The sequence below is a fragment of the Pyrgilauda ruficollis genome, unplaced genomic scaffold, assembly GCF_017590135.1.
Source record: "Pyrgilauda ruficollis isolate IOZ18807 unplaced genomic scaffold, ASM1759013v1 scaffold43, whole genome shotgun sequence".
Lineage (NCBI taxonomy): Eukaryota > Metazoa > Chordata > Aves > Passeriformes > Passeridae > Pyrgilauda > Pyrgilauda ruficollis.
In genome coordinates, this window is record NW_024525823.1 from 1,575,009 (window position 1) to 1,595,369 (window position 20,361).

General features: G+C 35.5%; 1 protein-coding gene across 1 annotated transcript; it reads left to right on the plus strand.

Annotated features, from left to right (window-relative positions):
- The first annotated feature begins 574 nt into the window (after positions 1-574).
- MANEA (mannosidase endo-alpha) lies at positions 575-18,103 on the plus strand. Its single transcript, XM_041478144.1, has 5 exons — positions 575-614; positions 5,681-6,273; positions 9,308-9,417; positions 11,685-11,761; positions 13,033-18,103. Exons 2-5 carry the CDS (start codon positions 5,724-5,726, stop codon positions 13,667-13,669), a joined length of 1,374 nt encoding a protein of 457 aa, XP_041334078.1. The 5' UTR covers positions 575-614; positions 5,681-5,723; the 3' UTR covers positions 13,670-18,103.
- Positions 18,104-20,361: the final 2,258 nt, after the last annotated feature.

Below are 20,361 nucleotides of genomic sequence, written 5' to 3' on the forward strand. Positions count from 1 at the left end.
AACAAATACTTGCTCTGTAGCCATTTGACTATAAAATTTTATTTTTTTGCCCGGTTTTGGGCATCAGGCTAGAGAGGGGCACCAAAGCAGGTGGAGGAGCACATGTTCCATGAGGAGCAGCAGAGGGAGCTGGGATTGTTTAGCCTGGAGAAGGCTCAGGGCTGAAAGGAGGTTGTAGCCAGGTAGGTAGGTCAGCTTCTTCTCCCAGGCATCTAGTGACAGGATGAGATGAAGAGTGATTCAGGTTGGACATTGGGAGGAATTTCTTCACAGAAAGGGTGGTTACACATTGGAACAGACTGTCCAGGGAGGTGGTGGAGCCACGATCCCTGGACATGTTTGAGGAGACTGGATGTGGCATTCATTCAGTGCCAGGGTGTAGTTCACAGGGAGGTGTTTGGTCGTAACTTGGAGTTGTTGACCTCAGCCTAAATTGATTCTCTGACTACCATTTCACTGCTGAAAAGGAACCAACAGAACTGAAAGTTTTTTTTGGTTTTTTTTTTAGGCCTTTCGAGTTAAAAAAAAAAAACCCTAAAAAAAAAAAACAAAATCCAAATATCCCAAACCCCGCGCGCGCGCCCGCCCGCCGGCAGCGGCCCTGCCTCCCGCGGGTGAGTAAGGGCTCCGGCCCCGAGCTCCGGCCGGCCCCGGGCGGCACTGGGGAAGGGCTCCTCGGGGCTGGGAGAGGCCGGGAGAGGAGGGCACGGCGCCCACCCCCGCCCGCAGCCGCTGTCAGAGGGGCCGCGGCGGTCCCCGGGCGGTGCCTTCCCTCCTCCCTCCAGTGGAAGCCTCGCCGCGCGTCCCGCCCGCGGCTGATGCTCCTCTGGTGGCGGGGGCTGGCGCTTGGTTCCGCGGAGTGGGACAGAAGTGTGAGCGCTCGGAGCTCGGCGGCTTGCTAAGGGATTGGGAGCAGCGCAGCCAGCTGGGTCTGCTCCCCTCCCTTGCCTTCCTCTTGTCCAGCAGCCTGGCTCTGAAGTGCCCGGGAGCTCCCGGTGAGGGCGGGCTGAAGGTCGCTTTCTTCTCGTGGCCTGCAGCCGCCCAAAGTTAGCTGTGTGTTTCCATGTCCTTTAGAAACAAGAGAAGGCTGGCGTGTTGAAGGCAAATACTGTAAATGCTGGAGGCCTCTCTTACTACTTTTACAGCAAACAATCCAAAAGGATTGTGTTTTGTTGCTACTGCTGTCTTTCTTAAATGCAAATCACAGTTTCTGTTTTCTGATTGTCAGATTTTGAATACCTTTTTCTAAATTGGGTAGTCCAAAAAGAAATTTCCTATTATTGGAAATGTTTAAAAAGATACCTTTTTAGCATGTAACACAGCTGTGAAGTGTCTGCGTGCCATGCCTAATGTCTTCTTACATGTGTAATGATTTTCAAACTATTTTTTGAAAAAGGCTTTAGAAAAGGCTTTTCATATACAGAGAGTTTTTGAGAACTTCCCTGGTTCTTTCTAATACTAGAAATACTCACAAGGTTCCCACGCATATAGTCAGCTTCTGTTGCTTTTTACTCTTTGTGATCTCCAGATCAGAATGTGCTGTGTAAATGTGGTGCTTTTAACACTTTAACCAGTCCTCACCTGGTCAATCACTTGGAAACTGAATTCATGTTTTTAGGTGCATATCTGCACTGTAGCTCCAGAATCAGGGCTTTAAGGCCTAGATCTAGGGCTGATCTGTCACTTTGAGCTGGAAAACTTAGTAGAAAGTAAGTTTAGATAACTTAGCTGAGAAGCTTTGATCCCATCCATGAGCTACTAGCCTCAGTGGCTTCTGGATGACCTTACACTTGATTAATAAAATCAGATTTTCAGACCTCTGCCCTATATTGCATTTCCTTTTGTTATGGTTAAGTGACATCAGAGCAAATAAATTATAGTGTTTGCTGATTCTTGCTAAACTAGATAAATCTGTTTTATCTGAACCTAATTTCTTTGCCTAATGTATTTCTCTTTTGGAACTTGTAAAACTGAAAAAGCAACCCAGTGGGCAGGGCACTGAAACTTGAGTTGCTTGACCAAAATTATCTTGAGCAATTAAGCACCATCATCCCTTTCAACCACTTTTTTTAATTGCTTTTTCTTCTCCGACTAAAGAAACATTCTTTATTGTGGAAACATGCCAGGGGAAGAAAAGCTCATCATCTGTACATCTGTATGCTTTTTTCTTCGTATAGTGGAAGGGACAAACAGGTTTCCCTGCACAGTTACTTTAGGGTATAAAAAGCAGTAGTGAGGGAGAGAAAAAAATCACTGTCAGGTAAGAGCTTAAGACATTAAATTGATTGTGTGGAACAGTTAGGGAGATACTTCAGATTTTTTCATAGACTCTTTCTTTTCTTTCTTCATGAAGGAGTTATTTTAAGAAGAACAGCTGGAAATTTTGCCTATTGTGATGAATGTCATGCTATTTATTACCAAAAAACCCAAATTAATTTGGAACAGAGATGATCATAATGGGTTAGACTTACATGTATTTTGTGCTTTAATTCTGTATAGTCACTTAAAAAGAAAACAACTGTATCAGGTGTTTTGCGTTCAAGAAGAGACCTGGATGTTGAGGAAATACAGATTTTAACTTTTCCCAGTAAAGCATCATATTTTTCTCATGTTATGAAGGAAACTACTATCTGTATTCATTAAAGAAGAAACTCTGACCTGTTACAGTGGTTTTTTTCTTCTAAAATTTATTGAGTAGTCAAGAGAAAGAGCCCTACATTTTTGTCTGGTACATCTATATGTGTCAACAAACATGGAGTTTGAATCCAAAAGCTCCTGAGTCAGGGTAATTGCATGTAAGATCTTAACCTTCATAAAGCTGAAGTTATTCAGCCTTTTTGAAACTGAGAAAGTCAATTGCCGTTAGGTCCAAGTGCACCCAAAAGTCCAAGGCAAAATACTTTTAAGTCTATAGGAGTGACACGTATCTCAGTAAATTGCAGTCAGACTCTAAAATTTGAATGTCCACAAGAAATGCAAAATCACAGCTATGCTTTGTCTAATGACTGTTGAATCAGAAATGCATTTTTAAGGTTTTTTCACTTCCAAGGATAGACATAACTTCATGTAGCTGATTCACGGGCATGTTTGCTCAGTCTGTTTCCCCACTATTGCCATTCTGCTGTGGCACTAGCATTGATGAGGGTAGTTTATCTGTCACTGTCTCTGAAAAGTAGATCTGAGCAAGATTAAATGACACTGCCAACCTGTAGCCCTTTGATGCAGCTTGTACAGTATAGGTGTCTATGCCAGGTGTGGATTGTGTTGTCATCATTGAGACTGATGTCTCCCCAAAACACAAGCCTTTACCGTAGATATCACTTACTTGTTCTAGAAATTCTGCACTTTGATGCTGAGCCTCTGTATAAGCATAGCAGAAGGTCATAATATGGTATGGTAGACCAAGGTCTGTCTCAATGCTAGTCAAATACTAGTGGGCATGCTGCTTATTTTTTAGTATACTTCAATGGTGAATATTCCATATAAAAAAATACTTGTTGAAATAATAACATGGAGCACCAAGATCAATTCCTGACGCTTCAGGCGAATAACTTAATGATAGTGAAGTCAATCTAAGTAGGAGGCATTGAGTAGCTGATATGTCAACCAAGAAGGAAAAGGAACAGCTTCTTTTATATGGAATAGGAAAACCCAGATGACAAACCTTGTGACATTGCAGTCATGATTCTTTTTCACAGAAGAGATAAAATAATAATTGCAGACGTAGTTTATCTCTGGCAGTCCTGTGTTGTTTAATGAAGATCAGTGGCATTTAATTTAAATTAAATGGGATATATTAATACATTAGTCAGATGAATAATATTGTTTCCTTTAAAAAAATACTAAGCCTTCAGAAAACTTCAGTTTATCTTATCTGAAAATGGAGTTAAATTACCAGGTAGAGGTAGCATAATATACTAGGAAAAAGACTGAAAAGGTAATGAAAAATAGCAGGAGCAGTTTGAGTGCATTTAAAGTTAATTTCTTATTAAAGTAAGATGTTCTGTACTCCAAACAATCTCTGACAGAATTGTAAAATCATGGAGGTGGATTGTTAGCCGTAGAAAAAGCACCTGTAATTTCACATAAAGCAATGTGAAATCCTGTAAGCATGTATGCTGTAAAATCATTTTTCCTGACAGTAGCCAAACATATGGTTTCAGAATCCAGTTGGGCAAAATGAACAACATCATTTTCATAGTCTTGCCTTGTTCCATCTGTTCTTTGTTGGCTTTAGTGCTGTGATTCTCATTCAACTGAGTTCACTCTCTAACAAGGTAAAAGTGCATTGGGATTTTGTTGTTTATTTTTGAAATGTTAACTGGGTTTTGCTCTTAAGGTAAATGAGTGACCTTACTGTGAAAACCAAATGAATCCCAGAAGTTATAACAGACAGTAGGATGAATGGATTAATATTGGAAATGGAAGTGTAATAGTGCTAATCCAATTCGGGCTGTATTGTTAAAAAACATATTCTAAAATTGCTTATCTAAAATTATTATAGCAGTAGTAAGCAGCATATTGTGACAACTGAGCTCTGTGTTAATGCACTGTAACATTGGTAGGAAACTAAGGTCAAATAATTTACAAGTCTATTAAAACTACCTGTGTATATCTCAGTAAATTAAAATAAGATTCTAAAATTTGGAGGTCAGTGACAGAAATACAAATCACAACTATACTAAGTCTAATGACCCTTGAATCAGAAATTTATTCTTAGATTTTCCAGTTTAGTGTTGTCAGTTTTATGCATAATCTTATTCCACATAATTCTGTGGTAACCTAAATTTTGTTAATCCTTTTCTCTGGTTCTCTTGTGATAATGTTGTACAGGAATTTGAGTTATAAATAAAATAATCAGGCCTTCCATTATACTGATTTTCTTCCCCCTAGTTTCACGGTTCAAATCTTGCTGTGTACCATTGGTCTTGTTTTGAATTAGCCCTGGAACACTACATGAAGTGTCAGGCAGCTGTGACACTGTACTAGCTGGCTGCCAGCGGCTAACTTTCAGGCTTTCTGCTTGAGCTGCATCCTTAATGCTATGCTGGTTTTTGTTTACATGATTCAGAAAAAAAAATTAAAATTTTAGATCTGTGAAGTTGTAAAGCATCGTGGTTTCAAATTTAGTTTGCCTGAGTATTTTGTTAATATATTGGTTAATAGAACACGAAGTGGTTGGTTTCAAGCTGGTAAATACGTTAGTAAATGAAACCTGCATTCTGAATATAAGCTGTAGTTCTGTCATACTCCATTTTGTTTTTTAATCTTGTTCTGCTATGTTATTCTCCTTTCATTGCTTCTGCTTTTTTCTTCTATTTTCTTTATTATTGCTACCTGAATAGCACTTACAAAACATTCTGATATAATATAACCAGAGTTCCCATTTAATGGAATTTATCTGGGTTAGGATAAAAATTAAGTACAAAAGTAAAATATTTTATGAAATACATGAGTCCTTGGTGGTAGAACCTCAGATTGTGACACATGTCCTCAAAGAAAGAAATGGGATTTTGTTTGTGTACCCCACCCTCCACAAAGTCTGTTCGTTCTGAGGTCAGTGTATGCATCACATTTGTCTCTTGTTATTTCTGTTATGTAGAGATTTTATGAAGCATTTCATACTGCTGAATACTAAGTAATAAGAAATCTAACTTGAAAATATTTGTCTTTTGATCAGTTCCAGCCAAAATCCTTCTGTTGGGATTCTGAACTATGACATCATGGCAAGATTTCGCAGAAGAACATGCATCATTTTGTTGCTTTTTATTTTGTTTATTTGCTCCATAATGATGGCTTTGAAGACTCTGAGACCTGACAGAGCTGGCTTTGGGGATCCATTTGGACTTGGTTTGCTGCCGGAGCTTCAACAGCGGACAGTGCTCTTAGACAGTAAACAGAACTTGCTAAATAGGGCTCAAGGAGAGCCTGTAACACGTGTCAGTAATTTGCATAGTATGGCTGTCAATACTATGAAAGCATCTATGTCTCCAGTAAAAAAGCTGGAAGAGGAGCTTTCTTCTCCTAATTATAACTTTCACATATTCTACTATACTTGGTATGGCAATCCACAGTTTGATGGTAAATATATTCACTGGAATCATCCATTATTGCCACATTGGGATCCCAAAATTGCAAACAATTATCCAAAGGGAAGGCATAATCCTCCTGACGACATTGGGGCCAACTTTTATCCAGAACTTGGATCTTACAGTTCCAAAGACCCTACTGTCATAGAAGCCCACATGAAGCAAATGCGTACAGCTTCAACTGGTAATGAATGTTAACGTTTCAGCATGTTGTTCATTAATCCAGCCTTACATCTGTGAATGAGGGCAACTGAGATATCCTTCTGTTTTTCTGTGTAATTCAGGAAATGTCTGAAACTAGTAAATGTCTTTATATCTCTGAGTTTGAACCCCCAACTGAAACCTACACATTCAGGGCTGTGTCTGATGAGTGTAACAGCAGAGAAACATGGGAATGGTGTTTGTAATACTGTAGGTACATGTTTTTCATGACTTACTGCTAAACACTTGTTGTAGTGAATGAAAAAAACAGAAACCTTGACTGGAATATATTGTCTGTGTATTTTATTTTTGGAGATGAATACTTCAGTTTAAAAAACAGGTTTCAGTAAATCATACTAACATGGTTAAGGAGCAGCCTGTTCAAATATGAGTGGTTTTTTTTTTTCTCTGAATGCTGTGTGTGTGCAATAACAATTATGTATTAATTCATTACTGTCCAAAAATATCTTCTTTCAATACAAATTGATGTTCGCATTTTCTAAATAAGGTGAACTGTATACATAAGAATTATTCAATGTGTTTTTTTGGTGTCGTTCCTTGTTGAGCTTTATGGTCCTTTTTATGTTAATCTTTAAAATAAGCAGTCTTATAGGCTAATACTAAACTCTGAACAGCTTCTGTAAATGTAGTTGGAACAACATGACCAAAGCTCATAGCATTATTGACACTGCTAATCACCTTGTATTGAATCTCCTTCATTCACCTAATTATTAAGGTTTAATGTAATTGTTATATTTTGATTAGTGATGTTTACTTGTGTAGTGTTTACTTCTTGGTTGTTGTCATCTTTTGGGTTTTAACCTTTATTTTATACAAGGGTTAATATAAACGTAGGAAATTCCTCACCCTCTTCAGCAGTATAACTCCATCAACAGGGGTAACAAGTCTGTTGCAGAGAAATCTCAGATACAAGTTTCCAGTAAGCACTGTTTTAGTCTTATCTAGAACAAAATAATTTATGATATTGTGATGAAGGCAAGGGAGCCACTTGCTGCTTTAGAATATGTGATGTTTCTCATCCTCTTAATACAGATGTTTATGAATGTTGTACTGCTGGTGAAAAAGATGCCAATTACTAGGAAAAATGCTTTGCATGATCAATTTTTTTAGTAACTTCAGTTAGTTTTCCATTTAAAACTCAGCAATGTGAACGAGTAGTTCAGTCTTCCTGTGACAGTCTTTGTAACATAACTGATATTTATAAAGGGTCACTTTTTTCCTGCTGTTATTCTGACTTAAGGATTTAAGTACAATTGAATTTGTTATCTTCCATCTAGATTTGACTAACATAAATCATCAACTTTTTTTTTTTTTTTAAAGAATTGTACTTTGCTCATTTTTTGTGTACTGTGAGGCTGACTGTTTACAGTTTCTCCTTTTTCTGTCTTAGCCAATGTCTCATCCATGACTGTATTTTACAGTCACTTAATCATTATTTTTAGTGTTAAGTCCATCCTTTCTTTTTTTTTTGACTCATTAAGCGGATATAACTTTGTTTTTTAACCACAGGAAAGAAAATGTGTAGTAGTCTTTCTCAGGAAAAGGTCAATGCAAATGTGAATTTAGGTTCCTTGATCAACAATTCTGTCTCCTGAACTTTTACGTATTTCCTAAAGGTGTAAAAGAGGGTCTTGTCAGATGTATTCAGGATATTCAGATTTGTTACTGTTCTGCTTGTCCTTTACTCATTTGCATTTAGTCCTTATCTTTTGTGTGAAATAAAAGATACAGTAAAATATTGCATTTTGTTCCTTGAGCAGACTGTCTCTTGTGATTACCTGTTATTTGTGATTTTCTTTTTGATAAAATTAAGAGATAATATGCATAAGGGTAGTTAAACTCCCTTCTGTGTGTGGTGAGCACAAACTTCTGGTTTGGATTTTGTGTGATTATGTATTCATTGTAACTTATGGTTTCTTTTTCCTAATTTTGGAATTGTTTGTTGGAAATTGGTGGTCAGAAATGTAATAATATTAGGAAAATAGGTGGAATTTAGAATATATACTTCCCTAGCTTAGTGGATTTATTCATTTATTTAAATCATTACCTAGTTAAAAAGAACCACATTGACTTATTCTTCTCTATGTTCTAAATAGTATTGCTAGGAAAACATTCCTACATCAATATTTCATGTATTTCTTTCAGATTTAGCTTCTTTTTGATATTGATATTGTTTTCCATCTAAAAGATCCAATCTGTTTATTTGACAGCATTTTATTTTAGAAGGAAGGGGTTTTGCCTTTCTGAAGACTGTGTTCTTTTGCTTTCTTGGAGAGCATCAGAAAAGTTTACAGTATGAAGACATGTTATTTGTTGTCTTTTTTTCTCCACAGCACTGGTAACATCCTTAAATTATTGAGAGTTACTCAAGCATTTTTGAAGATAATAAATTTAAAAACTAATTTCACATGCTTGGAAGGATGGATTACACCATAGTAACTGTACCAGCAAGAAAGAAGATTGTGGGATTGAAGTCACTGCTTCTAGTAGTAAATGGTTGTTTTGTATTTGAGCCAGAGGTACAATGAAGAAATAAGATGGGGAATAAAGTTCTATAAGATGAGAATCTCCTTCATCACATGCACAGCTCTCATCTTTTGACTGTTCTATAACCCATGTATCTTGATACTCTCTGCCTGTATCATGGCATGGCTATAATGCCTTAGAGGGGAGCACTCTTTTCTCTAGCCTGAAGATTGAAATGCTGTGCTGAAAAATGGGAGGGAACAGCTCTTAAGTGTTAGGCTTAGGACACTGAGTACAGATTTGTTCCCTTGACAAATGATCTAACCACTGTTTGTTTTACAGTCCTGTAAAGAGAGGAGTTAAAATCCACTCTGAGAATACTGAGATTTCTGTACCTGATTAAAAATAATTTGAGATTCTGATTTATTTTAGGTAGATTGCACATCAATAATTTTAACTCATGACAATGTTACAGTATACCTGTAATATGTTAAACAACATGATTTAAAACTCCAATTTTGTGTTTTCAGGTGTAATAGTGCTTTCATGGTACCCACCAGGTATGGCAGATGAAAATGGAGAACCAACTGATGATTTGGTTCCAGTTGTTTTGGACCATGCACACAAATATAACCTAAAGGTAAAGTATTTCTAGATGTATGTAACAGAACCAATTAGGAAAGTAAACTTTGCTGTTATACTGTGCTTCTTTTTGGTTATGGAAGCCTTTGAATTTCACTGAACTTTGGTAGTACCTGAGTAATACTCCCTTATAAGCAGAATAAATATTGTCATCTGCTTTAGCAGAATCTAAGGTAATAAAGTGTTGTGGATTTTTATTTTCTAATTTCTTTTCAGAAAACAGTTTTTAAAATAAGACATTATGTTGTTTTCCAGTGAGTCTTGGGAGTTGAGGGAAGTATTATATATTCCAAAATACTGTGAAATACAGTGAGCTATAAACTAAGAACCTTTGAGAAAGGAGAAAGACTTATTTTCACTTGCATTATTTCATAACTTTCTAGCACCTGATCATAGAGGTCAGGAGTGAGCATCTATGAGGAATAAAGACAGATTTGGAATATCTGTTTTGAATAAATGTCTTTATTCCAGAATGTACCAGAAACACTTGCCTTGGACTGTAAGGTCAGAGGGATGCTGCTCGGACTTCAGGGTTACTTCAGGGCATGACAGGATAGAAGGGCTAAGTTACTGACTTCTTGAAATAGGTGAAATATCAAGTCAGTTAAAGATTACATGAATTGATCAGTAGAATCTTCAATTGTGGTTTGGTTTTGTTTATTTTTAGAATAACATTTGTATTTCCTTTTTGTGATAATAAAAATGTGTATTTCATTTTATTCTCTCACAAGTAATAATTTTGAGTTTTTAAGTAGCTCCATATGTTTAATCTCTGGAGTGTGCTTCTGTACTGTGTACTGAAAACACAGCCTGTTTATCTGCCCAGGTTTTAGTTGGTTGCAGATTTTCAGTGAAATGTCCTGTCACTGGGGGGATAACTGTAAATTCCTTAGCAAGCAGAAGGAAAATAGGATGATTAAATCACATACAAAAGTAATTTTGAAATTGTTAAAAATACTGTGTGATTTGTATTATAGCTTGCACTCTAATCTACTAATAAATTTCTAAAAAAGTAGAATAAAATTCTAAAAATTTTCAGACCATCTAATAGAGGTTGCTCTCACCTAAAAGAATGTGTTAGCATTCAAGTCTCAAAGGAGTCAAGGCCAAATGAAATAAGCCACCAAGGAAAGTACAATTGTGGGTAATAGTGTGATAATGACTGCAGTATGAATGAAGCTGCTGTTACTACTTGGAAGAATTACTGAAATACAGATATTCAGTAAGGAAATGCTGCCTTCACTGTAATGCTTTTAAGCTTTCTTGCACTAGTAAGTTATTGTAATAAGTGTTAGGAGTCTCAGTAGACCAAAGCCAATATACAAAATACGTTTCTGTTATGTCTGCTAAATAGAAGTCTGGGAGAAGATATGACCTTTTGATTTGCCTGGTTCTCATAGTTGGAAATGAAAGATGAAATTATAGTGCTTTTCAGCCTCTACTGTCAATCAGTGATTTAGTCTAATGCTATTTTTCTATAGTTTTTACTTAATAGAGAGGGAAATTGGTTCTGCAATGGAAATTTTCTACTGTTGCAGAGTTGTCAAAGACTTTATTAAATGCATTCTGCTCTAAAATTGCTTCTGAAGAAGTTTTTTGCTTTGATTAATGTAATGTATTCTTCCATGATTGTCTATTTTGAAAACAAATTCATTTTTACATTGGAATTCACATGTACTGGTTAATCAATTCCATAAGCTCCAAGCTTGACATTCAGAGCAATAGCAGTACATTATATTAGATTTAGTTCCAAGAGCTTGTTGCTGTTGATAAATCTATAAGATTCTAAATTAAAGTTTTCATTTTGCTTATCTTAAAATGTATTTTGACTCTGAAAACTATCCTTGGAGCATTATCTTTAGCAGATTTTAATACATTCATTAGAAATTAAATATTAAATTGTTTCACTAGTTTGTCCATTCTTTGACATTCAAAAAGATAATATTTTAAGTTTTAGGTTTTGTAGCTTTTTAATTTTTCTGAAGCATGATTACCACTTGCTGTAGTCTAGGGTAAACAAAAGCAGTGTTCTGTTTTAATGTAAAAAACCTAAGTATTTAATACCAAACTTCCTGGAATCGGAAGCTTCTAATGTCAGTAGTGCAGGAGCTGTACTAGGGTTGGATTATTCTCAGTATAGACTGATGAAATGTTTGTTCTGTAAAGAATTATATTTTTGACTGGTATTTGCTTCATCTAATACCCAGTGCCCACGTATTCAGTAGTGCTTTATGTTTGTGTCGCTGTTACGTTTTCATCTTTCAGGTCACTTTTCATATTGAACCTTACAAAGACAGAGATGATCGCAGCATGTACCACAATGTCAAGTACATCGTTGACAAGTGAGTTTTTTCAGAATGTTGTCCTCGGGGTTTCTTACTGCTGGTTTAGGGGACTTCTGTATATGAGCAAAAGCTTGTAAAAATATAAAATAATGTCTTCTGAGACTGAAGAGAACTGAAAAGAACTTTGTTTATATTTCAGTGCTGCAAAAATCAGTCATATTTTAAATACTGAAGTGTGAATTTTACATAGATTGTCAAATTTAAATTGCTTTCAGTATTCTTTAATATCATAGGTCATACTTTAGATACTTCAGATTAGCAACATGATCTATAAATTAAATAAAATGTACATTTTGATAATGACAAACTAGCAGATAGAGCTTTATTGTGTTGACCTCTAATGATTTTAATTCATCTTGACAAATTCCATACATCCACTTGGTGCTTTGTTATCAGTGCTACTTAGACTGTCTTTATTTCATACTGAATTAGAGAGTTGCTCTTCAGAGGAAGCTGATAACTGTAGCGCAGTTTGACACTAAGTTCCTGTCACAGTTTAACCCCAGCCAGCAACTCGGTACCTCTGGCTGCCCCTTACTTCCCTTCTCATCCCCCAGCAGTGAGGAAGTGAATCAGAAGGAAAAGATAAAACTTTGTGGGTTGAGATAAGAGCAATTTTATGATTGAAACAAAATAGTATGCCAGTAGTATTATTAAGAATGATAATGGAAAGAAGAAGGAGAGAGAGTAACAGAACCCAACACGAATTGCCCACCACCTGCAGAGCAGTACCTGACCCAGCCCTGGGCAACATTCAGTCCCCTTCCAGGTACTTCCTCAGTTTATATATGGGCATGACATTCTGAAGTGTGGCATATCTCTTTGGCCAGCTCAGGTCAGCTGTCTTGACCTTCCTTCCTCCCAGATTTTTGTGCAGGTCCTCGCTGGCAGAGCAGGAGACGCTGGGAAGTCCTTGATTTAGGGTAGGCACTACTTAGCAGCAGAAAAAACATCAGTGTGTTATCAGTTTTATTCTCATGGTAAATCAAAAAAGAAACCACAGCACTGGACCAGCTGCTAAGAACATTAACTCTGTCCCTGCCAAACCCAGGACAGTTACTAATTTGTAGTAGTTTAAAGGTTTTTTGAAGAGTCATTGTTTGATACTTCAACAAACACTGGACTGAAGGTGGATATGATGTGCTGTGTTTCAAAGTCCGTGTCTTGTCTTTTTAAATTAATTTTTTGGAAAAGTCTTCAGCTCAGATTGTACAACAGTATTTTCCAAATGGTAAATTTTGTCTTAATGATACTTGTTTGCTTTATAGATATGGAAGCCATCCAGCCTTTTACAGACATAAGACCAGCACAGGGAGACTTCTTCCCATGTTTTATGTTTATGACTCTTACGTAACAATTCCTGAAATATGGGCAAATCTGTTAACTGTGTCTGGATCCCAGAGTATTCGAAATACTCCCTATGATGCATTATTCATTGCACTTCTTGTAGAAGAAAGACATAAGCATGACATTCACAGAAGTGGTTTTGATGGAATGTATACGTACTTTGCCACCAATGGCTTCTCCTACGGCTCATCTCATCATAACTGGGCGAGTTTAAAAGCCTTTTGTGATAGTAACAACTTAATGTTTATTCCAAGTGTGGGGCCAGGTTATATTGATACCAGCATCCGACCGTGGAACAACCACAACACCCGGAACCGTGTCAATGGGAAGTACTATGAGACTGCCTTCAGTGCTGCCCTTCTGGTGCGACCAGAAATCATTTCCATTACATCTTTTAATGAATGGCACGAGGGAACTCAGATTGAAAAAGCTGTCCCTAAACGGACTGGACAGATGGTTTACCTTGATTATAAACCCCATAAACCAAATGTTTACCTTGAGCTTACTCAGAAGTGGTCTGAGAAGTACAGAAAGGAACAAGAACAGTGGCTTATGTGAGTTGTCCCAGCTGCAGTTTCCTAATGCATTGACTGTATTGAGAAAGAAATTGAGAGCTGAAGAATCTGTTATTAAATGTCTTTATTGTGTCTTTTGAATGTATATGCACTACTACTGAATTTTAATTTTGAAAAGTAAAAAGATTATGAGAATATTAGCAATTCTGTCTTACTGGATATTTTAGTTCAGAAATATTCAGGGAAAGCTGTTTGTTGTTCATTTGTGGTTTTTTTTAAACTTTATAACTTGCATGCTGATTTTTCAGAACATCTGCATGGGATAGCGCTACATGACCAAAGTATAACAAAACTCTGGCACAGTTTCTGCCTTCCTTTATTCCCGTAGTTGTGTTTCTAATCGAATTGATGCTGTAATCTAAATCCTTATAGCTTCTTACAGGATGCATGTCTATAGTGTGTGGAATAATCTACATTTATGCTTTTTGATGCTTTGCATATGGAGTTCTTGACATATTACTTGCTTGTGGTAAAAGCACTGAAGAGCTATGTGTGATGCAACACCACTGGGTTTTGTTTGAAAAAAAAAAGTATTTGAAAGTTCCAAAGAACTGCTGAAAGATTTCTAGTTTACTTACATGTTTTTCTGTTTGGCACATGTTGTAGGCTTTTGCAGATTACTGGATACTGACCAGGAAAAATTTTTTTTTCTCTTACTTTGAATTAAAAAAAAGTTTGAGTTAGAGTTGAAAATATTTTTTGAGGGGAAAAAACACCCTATAACTGCAAAAAAATTATTAAAATTTCCATTGTTGTTTATTTTCTGCTAATTGACTGCATACACAGACCCCATGTGCTTTTTTAAATGTCTAGTTTCTAAACCCAATATCTTACTCATCCTACAATAACTTAATCGTATGAAATACTTTTTTTGTTTCTGATTTAGGAGCAACCTAGTTTGGTAATGAGAGCAACTACCCATTTATTTAATTTGAAATCAGAGATTTCACTTTTTCACCTAGTCCATTTAGTTGTTCCAGGATTCAGAATTGTAAATACTAAAATCTTGGTGTTATTCAGATAAGCATCCTGCCAATGCTACCTGTAAGACTGTGGTGTGGCTGGAAATTAGTATTTTCAGTCCTAAGAGTCTCATCTGTTAAAGGTTGTGATTATTAACTGGCATTTTTTATGAGGTTTGAAAGGTTCAATCACACAGACATACCTCCTCAGCAATACATTTTTTTTGGGGATTTTCATAGAATTTCATAACAAAGTTGTGAACTTTGTAATAGTAGAAATTGCCGCGCTTTTGTTCATTTGCAGCAAAGGTTTAATCCTAGCCAAGTGGATTCTTTCTTAGTTGTTTATTTTGTTTTTTTAATCAGCACATACGGTTCTGATCCTGTGTTTTAGTTCATATGCTCAGACTGTTGTGACCACTACTAACAGCTAGAATTCCATTGATGTCAGCAGTACTCATGAAAATTACACTCTTTACTCAGATCTCACTGTAATCTGTTTGTTAAGTGGTAAGGTGAAGGTGAGGACTTCTATTAGAAAAGAAACCAAACTAATATATTTTTTCGAGAAAACTTTTTCATTTCAAATAAATGTAAACTAGTTACCACTATAAATTTCTAGAGTCTTTCTGGTGTGAAAAAGGTTTGTTTATATATCTCTTACTTTTTTACAGTTCATTTTTTTTGTCATTTCTTTGTGCTTGTTCAAGTGATGAGGTGTCATCTAATGCCCTCAGCTGCTTGAAAAAATGCATAAATTGGATGCAGATATATAACCTGGCATGTTGAAATGTGCCTCTAGAATTACTGGAGTCTTATTAATCTCTCTTGCTATTTTTTTTGAATTTTCCTATTGCATTTCTGCGCAGTCTGGAATGCCTCTGAAAGAAGTGTTCACTATTTTTTTTTTTTTTTTTTTTTTGCTATACTCAGGTGGGTAAATGGACATAGGTATGACCACAGTCAAAAAATAGTGTCTGAGACATAAAAAGCACTTGTTAGACTTTTACCTCTTCCAAGTTAACTACTCTCTTTTTTATTGTACTTATTTTTGATATTATTTTACTATAAATCCCTTAAATAGCTAGACATAGCTAATTTTTTATAATTTGTGATATGTTTATGCTTTTACAGCCCAGAGTCCTTATATTTATTTTAAATGTGAGGGAACAATTAAATGTCTTGAGTATATTGTTAAAAAATCTTGCAAAATCAAACCTTTTGAAAGGACAAGTATCTTTGTTTTCCCTTTGCTTAAACTTTTGTCATCCACTGGTCTTTTCTCACTGTAGTTTTCTGAGCACTTTACTGGTCTTGACAACTTTGCACTCACCTTTCAGCCTTTACTTTCTCCTAGTGGCAGTTTATTTTCTCTGACTGTGAAAGTCACTTCTTTTTTGCGGTGTATAGAAACATTTGAAATCTGTTGTATGGTATTGTACAACTGAGGTGATCTAGTTTTAAATGCAGTTTATGGTAACAGTGTAATGAATCTTCATTACTCTGAAAGACTTCTGGGGTTGCTGTAAAGGTATCATTTAACCATTGTCATGAAGTGGTTGGGCCATGGCACACTGATGTCTAATAGGACCTTCAGAAGAATTTATGGAATTTCTCTAGAAAAGAATGAAAATTAAGTGCCTAGAAATTCATCACCCCTGAACACTTATTGTATTTTTATGTGCTTGATGTGATTTAAAACATAAATATGCAACCTCACATAATATTTCAGAGTTGAGAATTTAATTTGATGATCCTAAGGAAAGCTGATGGAATAGCAGCTACTAGAACTACCCCACCTGCCTGAATAAAACTTTCTCTGTACTTAAAGCAAATCAGTGTGCTGCTTCTTGTCATAGGGAGTGGAGAGTTTTCCTTATGGACTGTTGCTACAGTCATGATACTTTTTTGAAGTTTGAGTAAAAATAGGTCTGTGGGAAAGGATTTGTACAAATGCAAAGGAATAAAATGGTTACAAGGGCACAGCTAAAAGGGGCAAGGGAGGAGAAAAGTGATTGTATTTAAGAAGGCAGTTACTCCAAGCTTTAAGATTACAGTAGAGAAAAAAGGGACTCCAGTGTGCAACCAAAATTGAGAGGCAGGGAAAAACACTTGTCATGGTCTTGAGATTTGAAATAGATTTAAATATCTAGATCACATTTCACTTGGGTGTCCCACCAGTTTTACTTCTTGGCTAACTGGAAAAAAATACTGTAATGACTGTTTTTCGTATTTTTACACTGGTGAAATGCATTTGATTTGTTATTTCATAGTACATAAAAAGATATGGGAAGTTTTAATAGAGATTGTGCCATGTTGTGCCTCTGCAAATACAGGCATACCTGAAGTAATCTATCACATACTACAGACTGAATATCACCAGGGGGTAAATGGCTTCTAGTCAAGGAGCAAGTCCTTGTGGTAAAAAGAGAACATATTTTTAAAAGAAAATCCATAGGTTCATTTCTGCTTCTGTGAATTACGATCAAGTAAATTGTTTTAGTTCTGTGAGCTGTCTCAGAACTGAAGCTTAGTGCATCAACTCTGAAATAAGATGTGTAATAAATCTTGTATAGTAGTGCATGTCTGTCAGATCTATAATCTTGTACTGAATTTTGTGGGCAAACATGCTGATGCTGTTACTGTTTTAGTGGCAAGCTGTAGATTATTGTGAATATAGTTTCTGCACTGATGTTCATCGTATTTGTCTCGTGCATTTGTTTTGAGGTGCCAATGATTTGTTTCTTAAGAGGCTGTTGAAGCAGAAGGTTCTTCAGTGGAAACATTTTTGTTACGAAATCTGATATGTATATTCTCTGCATAGTTTGAATTAACACATTTCACACATGGTTCTTATATTCAGTTGAAAACATCTCTCAGGAGTGTTTTCAGCTCTCTGGGCACATGAATAAAGACTTACTGTGATTTAGGGCTCTTCTTTTTCTGAATCTCATAAACATAAAAAGAAGAAATAAAGAATTTATAAATAAATTATTTGCCACTGAATATAAGATGAAAATCTCTCTCCCGGTCCTACAAGTACTTGTCTTCATCTTTCTACTTCATTAAGATTGTGTCAATGTTTTGTTTCTTTTTATCTTCTACTTTTGACCAGTGCATTAAATGTTCTATAAATATCTAAAGTGACTGTATTTCTAAGATTTCCTAGTTGGAATATTCAGTAAAGAGAATCTACAAGATTAGTGGCATGGCAGAAAAACCTGATGTGAATTTCATATTGTATAGGTGAATTTGTTGTGAATGGATATTGTGTCTTTATATGAATTGAACACAAATAAAAAATACCTTTCTTTTAATACCCTATATGGCTGTGACAGAGATGAATTTGCTTACATAAAAATAAAAAATGTTTATGTGTCTATTTCGATATGTACATATACCTGAAATCATTATTTTTAATGTAATATGTCACTGTAATAAAATTACAGACTGGATTCTGCTACTTTTAAGTAAGCAATGGTTTTAATCCCCTGTGATATTTACAGAACACCTTCTTGCTTATCAATATTTTCATGAATAATAAATATATGCCCAAAAATTGTGATTTTTAAAGGAATGTGTGATAGTGGGGTCTTTTCATAATATGAGTTTTAAAAGTTAATTTTTATTTTTCTATTACTATGTTTGTGTAGAATTTATTAGACTGAAAACAAGAGGCTTATCACAATTTTTTAAACAGACAATACTTCTGAAGTTTTCAGGCCTAATTTTATTACATCTTATTAGGCTACTGAGTTTACTACTGCATGATGTTGCAAGTGTCTTTTGAGTCCTGAAGTACATGTTGACAAAGTAAAGCTGAAGTTTGCAGTTCGAAGTTTGTGAGGGATGGGCACACAAATAATTAGCCTTGCAGGAGTATGGTTTACAACTGATTACTACAGAAGGGTGAATGAAGTATTTGTTGCATTCTGGTAGTATATTGTGCTCTTCAGGTGTAAAAAGTTAGGAAGGTAAGCATTGCCATCTTATTTTCCATGGCTGTGTGAAATTACCTTCTTGATGTTTGAAAAATATCGACAGACTGCACTGGTATGAAAAAACTAAAGCTAATTCACATGCATAGTATTGTGTATTTCTATACATAACAGTTATCATACAGTATGAGTTTATGGAGAGGTGAGAACTCTATTTTGTATATTCCATTCTTGCTACTGTTCAGAGCTGGCTTAGCACATTCAAAAATGAGGAAATTTTTTAAAATTAATTTCGATCTTAGAATATGTGGATGCAAATATGTGGACACACAATATTTTCCTCATGTCTTTGTGAAAAATGCTACTGTCCTTATATGGATAGAAAAAATCTGGAGCAGTTTTAGTCAGTTCCCAGATCTTGCCAATGTTCATGGAGTGATCCAGAGTGGCTCACTTCTTGAACCTAGCAGTTAAGTAGTTCTTAGTCAGAAGTAATCAGTGTATTCATGTTCATTTCCCATAGTCTTTTATCTCAAAATATGGGTAAAAATCTACTGAACCTTTCTAAAGCAGAGCATTTTAGAAATGGTTAAATGAAACTTTTTTCAACATAGATTATAATATAGCAAACTAAAATCTAAACTTTAGCTAAAACTAAGCTATGGCTAACAAAAATCCATGTTGGAGAAAAATAAACGTTTTATTAGATAATGTTGATGCCTGCTATTGCATTAAGAGCTGATGTACCATTTATAGAAATGGTTTTTAAATTTGGTCTCTGCTTAGAGTATTTAAGACAATTTTATTTAGTTAGAATAGCTGGTTTTTAAAACCTTGAAGAGGTGTATTGCTAGCTCTCCATAGAGCTAACACAATCACAGGTAGTTTCTTGCTTTTTGAGGAGGGCATGCAGTTTTTGTTTGGTTTTTTTAGTACATGGAAATGAGCACTATGTGTCTGACAGCAGGGCCATGTCTTCAGAATTTGTTTTATAACTTGAAGTCATTGCTGTAGAAACACAGCAGGATCTCTCAAGTCTAATTTCTCAAACTGCAATGTGATTCAACAAACAAAAAACCAGCCATAATTTCAGTTGAATTTTAAAATACTAGTGAAAATTAGGATGTTGGTTTGTTGTGATATTAATGGAAGTTTCTTGGAAAATTCTAATATACTATGGTAGAAAATACTTTTATCATAGAGCTGACCTTGATTTTTGATTTTTCATTAAGATCAGATAGCTAGTTAAAGTTTGTGAAGTAAGATTTTAAATATGCTGTATGTTTTTCTGTAATGCAATATTTCATAATACCATTGCCACTATTCAAAATAACTTAATAACAGTGAATACTTCTTTTTAAAGGGCAAACTAAATAAGAACTATAGGGGGCTTCTAAAGAAGGCATTAACCTCAGGAAGCAATGTTAATCAATGAGAAATAATAAGATTTTTCAGGGGAGAAAGAAGTAGCCAGCCATTTGCTTTGTGAAAAGCTCTGCAGTCCTTATTTTGTCTCATATATATGATTCTTGGTGAGTACTCAGATTTTATTCCAGATAAGTGAAGAACGTACTTTCAAAAAATAAAATACATTCTGAAAACACAAATGGTAAATGGTATTAGTTGTACTCTTAGCGTACCAAAAGTACATATGCTTTGCTATTTAGGTCCTACCTTTGGCTGACCAACTTCCTGATCTACTATTCACTTGGAAATTGTTGCACATATTTGTACTTTTTTTTTCTTTATGAAAACATTGGAGAAGAAGTACAAAG

Excerpts from the sequence above, each read along its gene's own strand:
- MANEA (XM_041478144.1), top strand. The coding sequence starts at position 5,724 with ATGGCAAGATTTCGCAGAAGAACATGCATCATTTTGTTGCTTTTTATT. Across the intron at positions 9,418-11,684 it reads CACACAAATATAACCTAAAG|GTCACTTTTCATATTGAACC; the intron begins GTAAAGTATTTC and ends TTCATCTTTCAG. Across the intron at positions 11,762-13,032 it reads GTCAAGTACATCGTTGACAA|ATATGGAAGCCATCCAGCCT; the intron begins GTGAGTTTTTTC and ends TTTGCTTTATAG.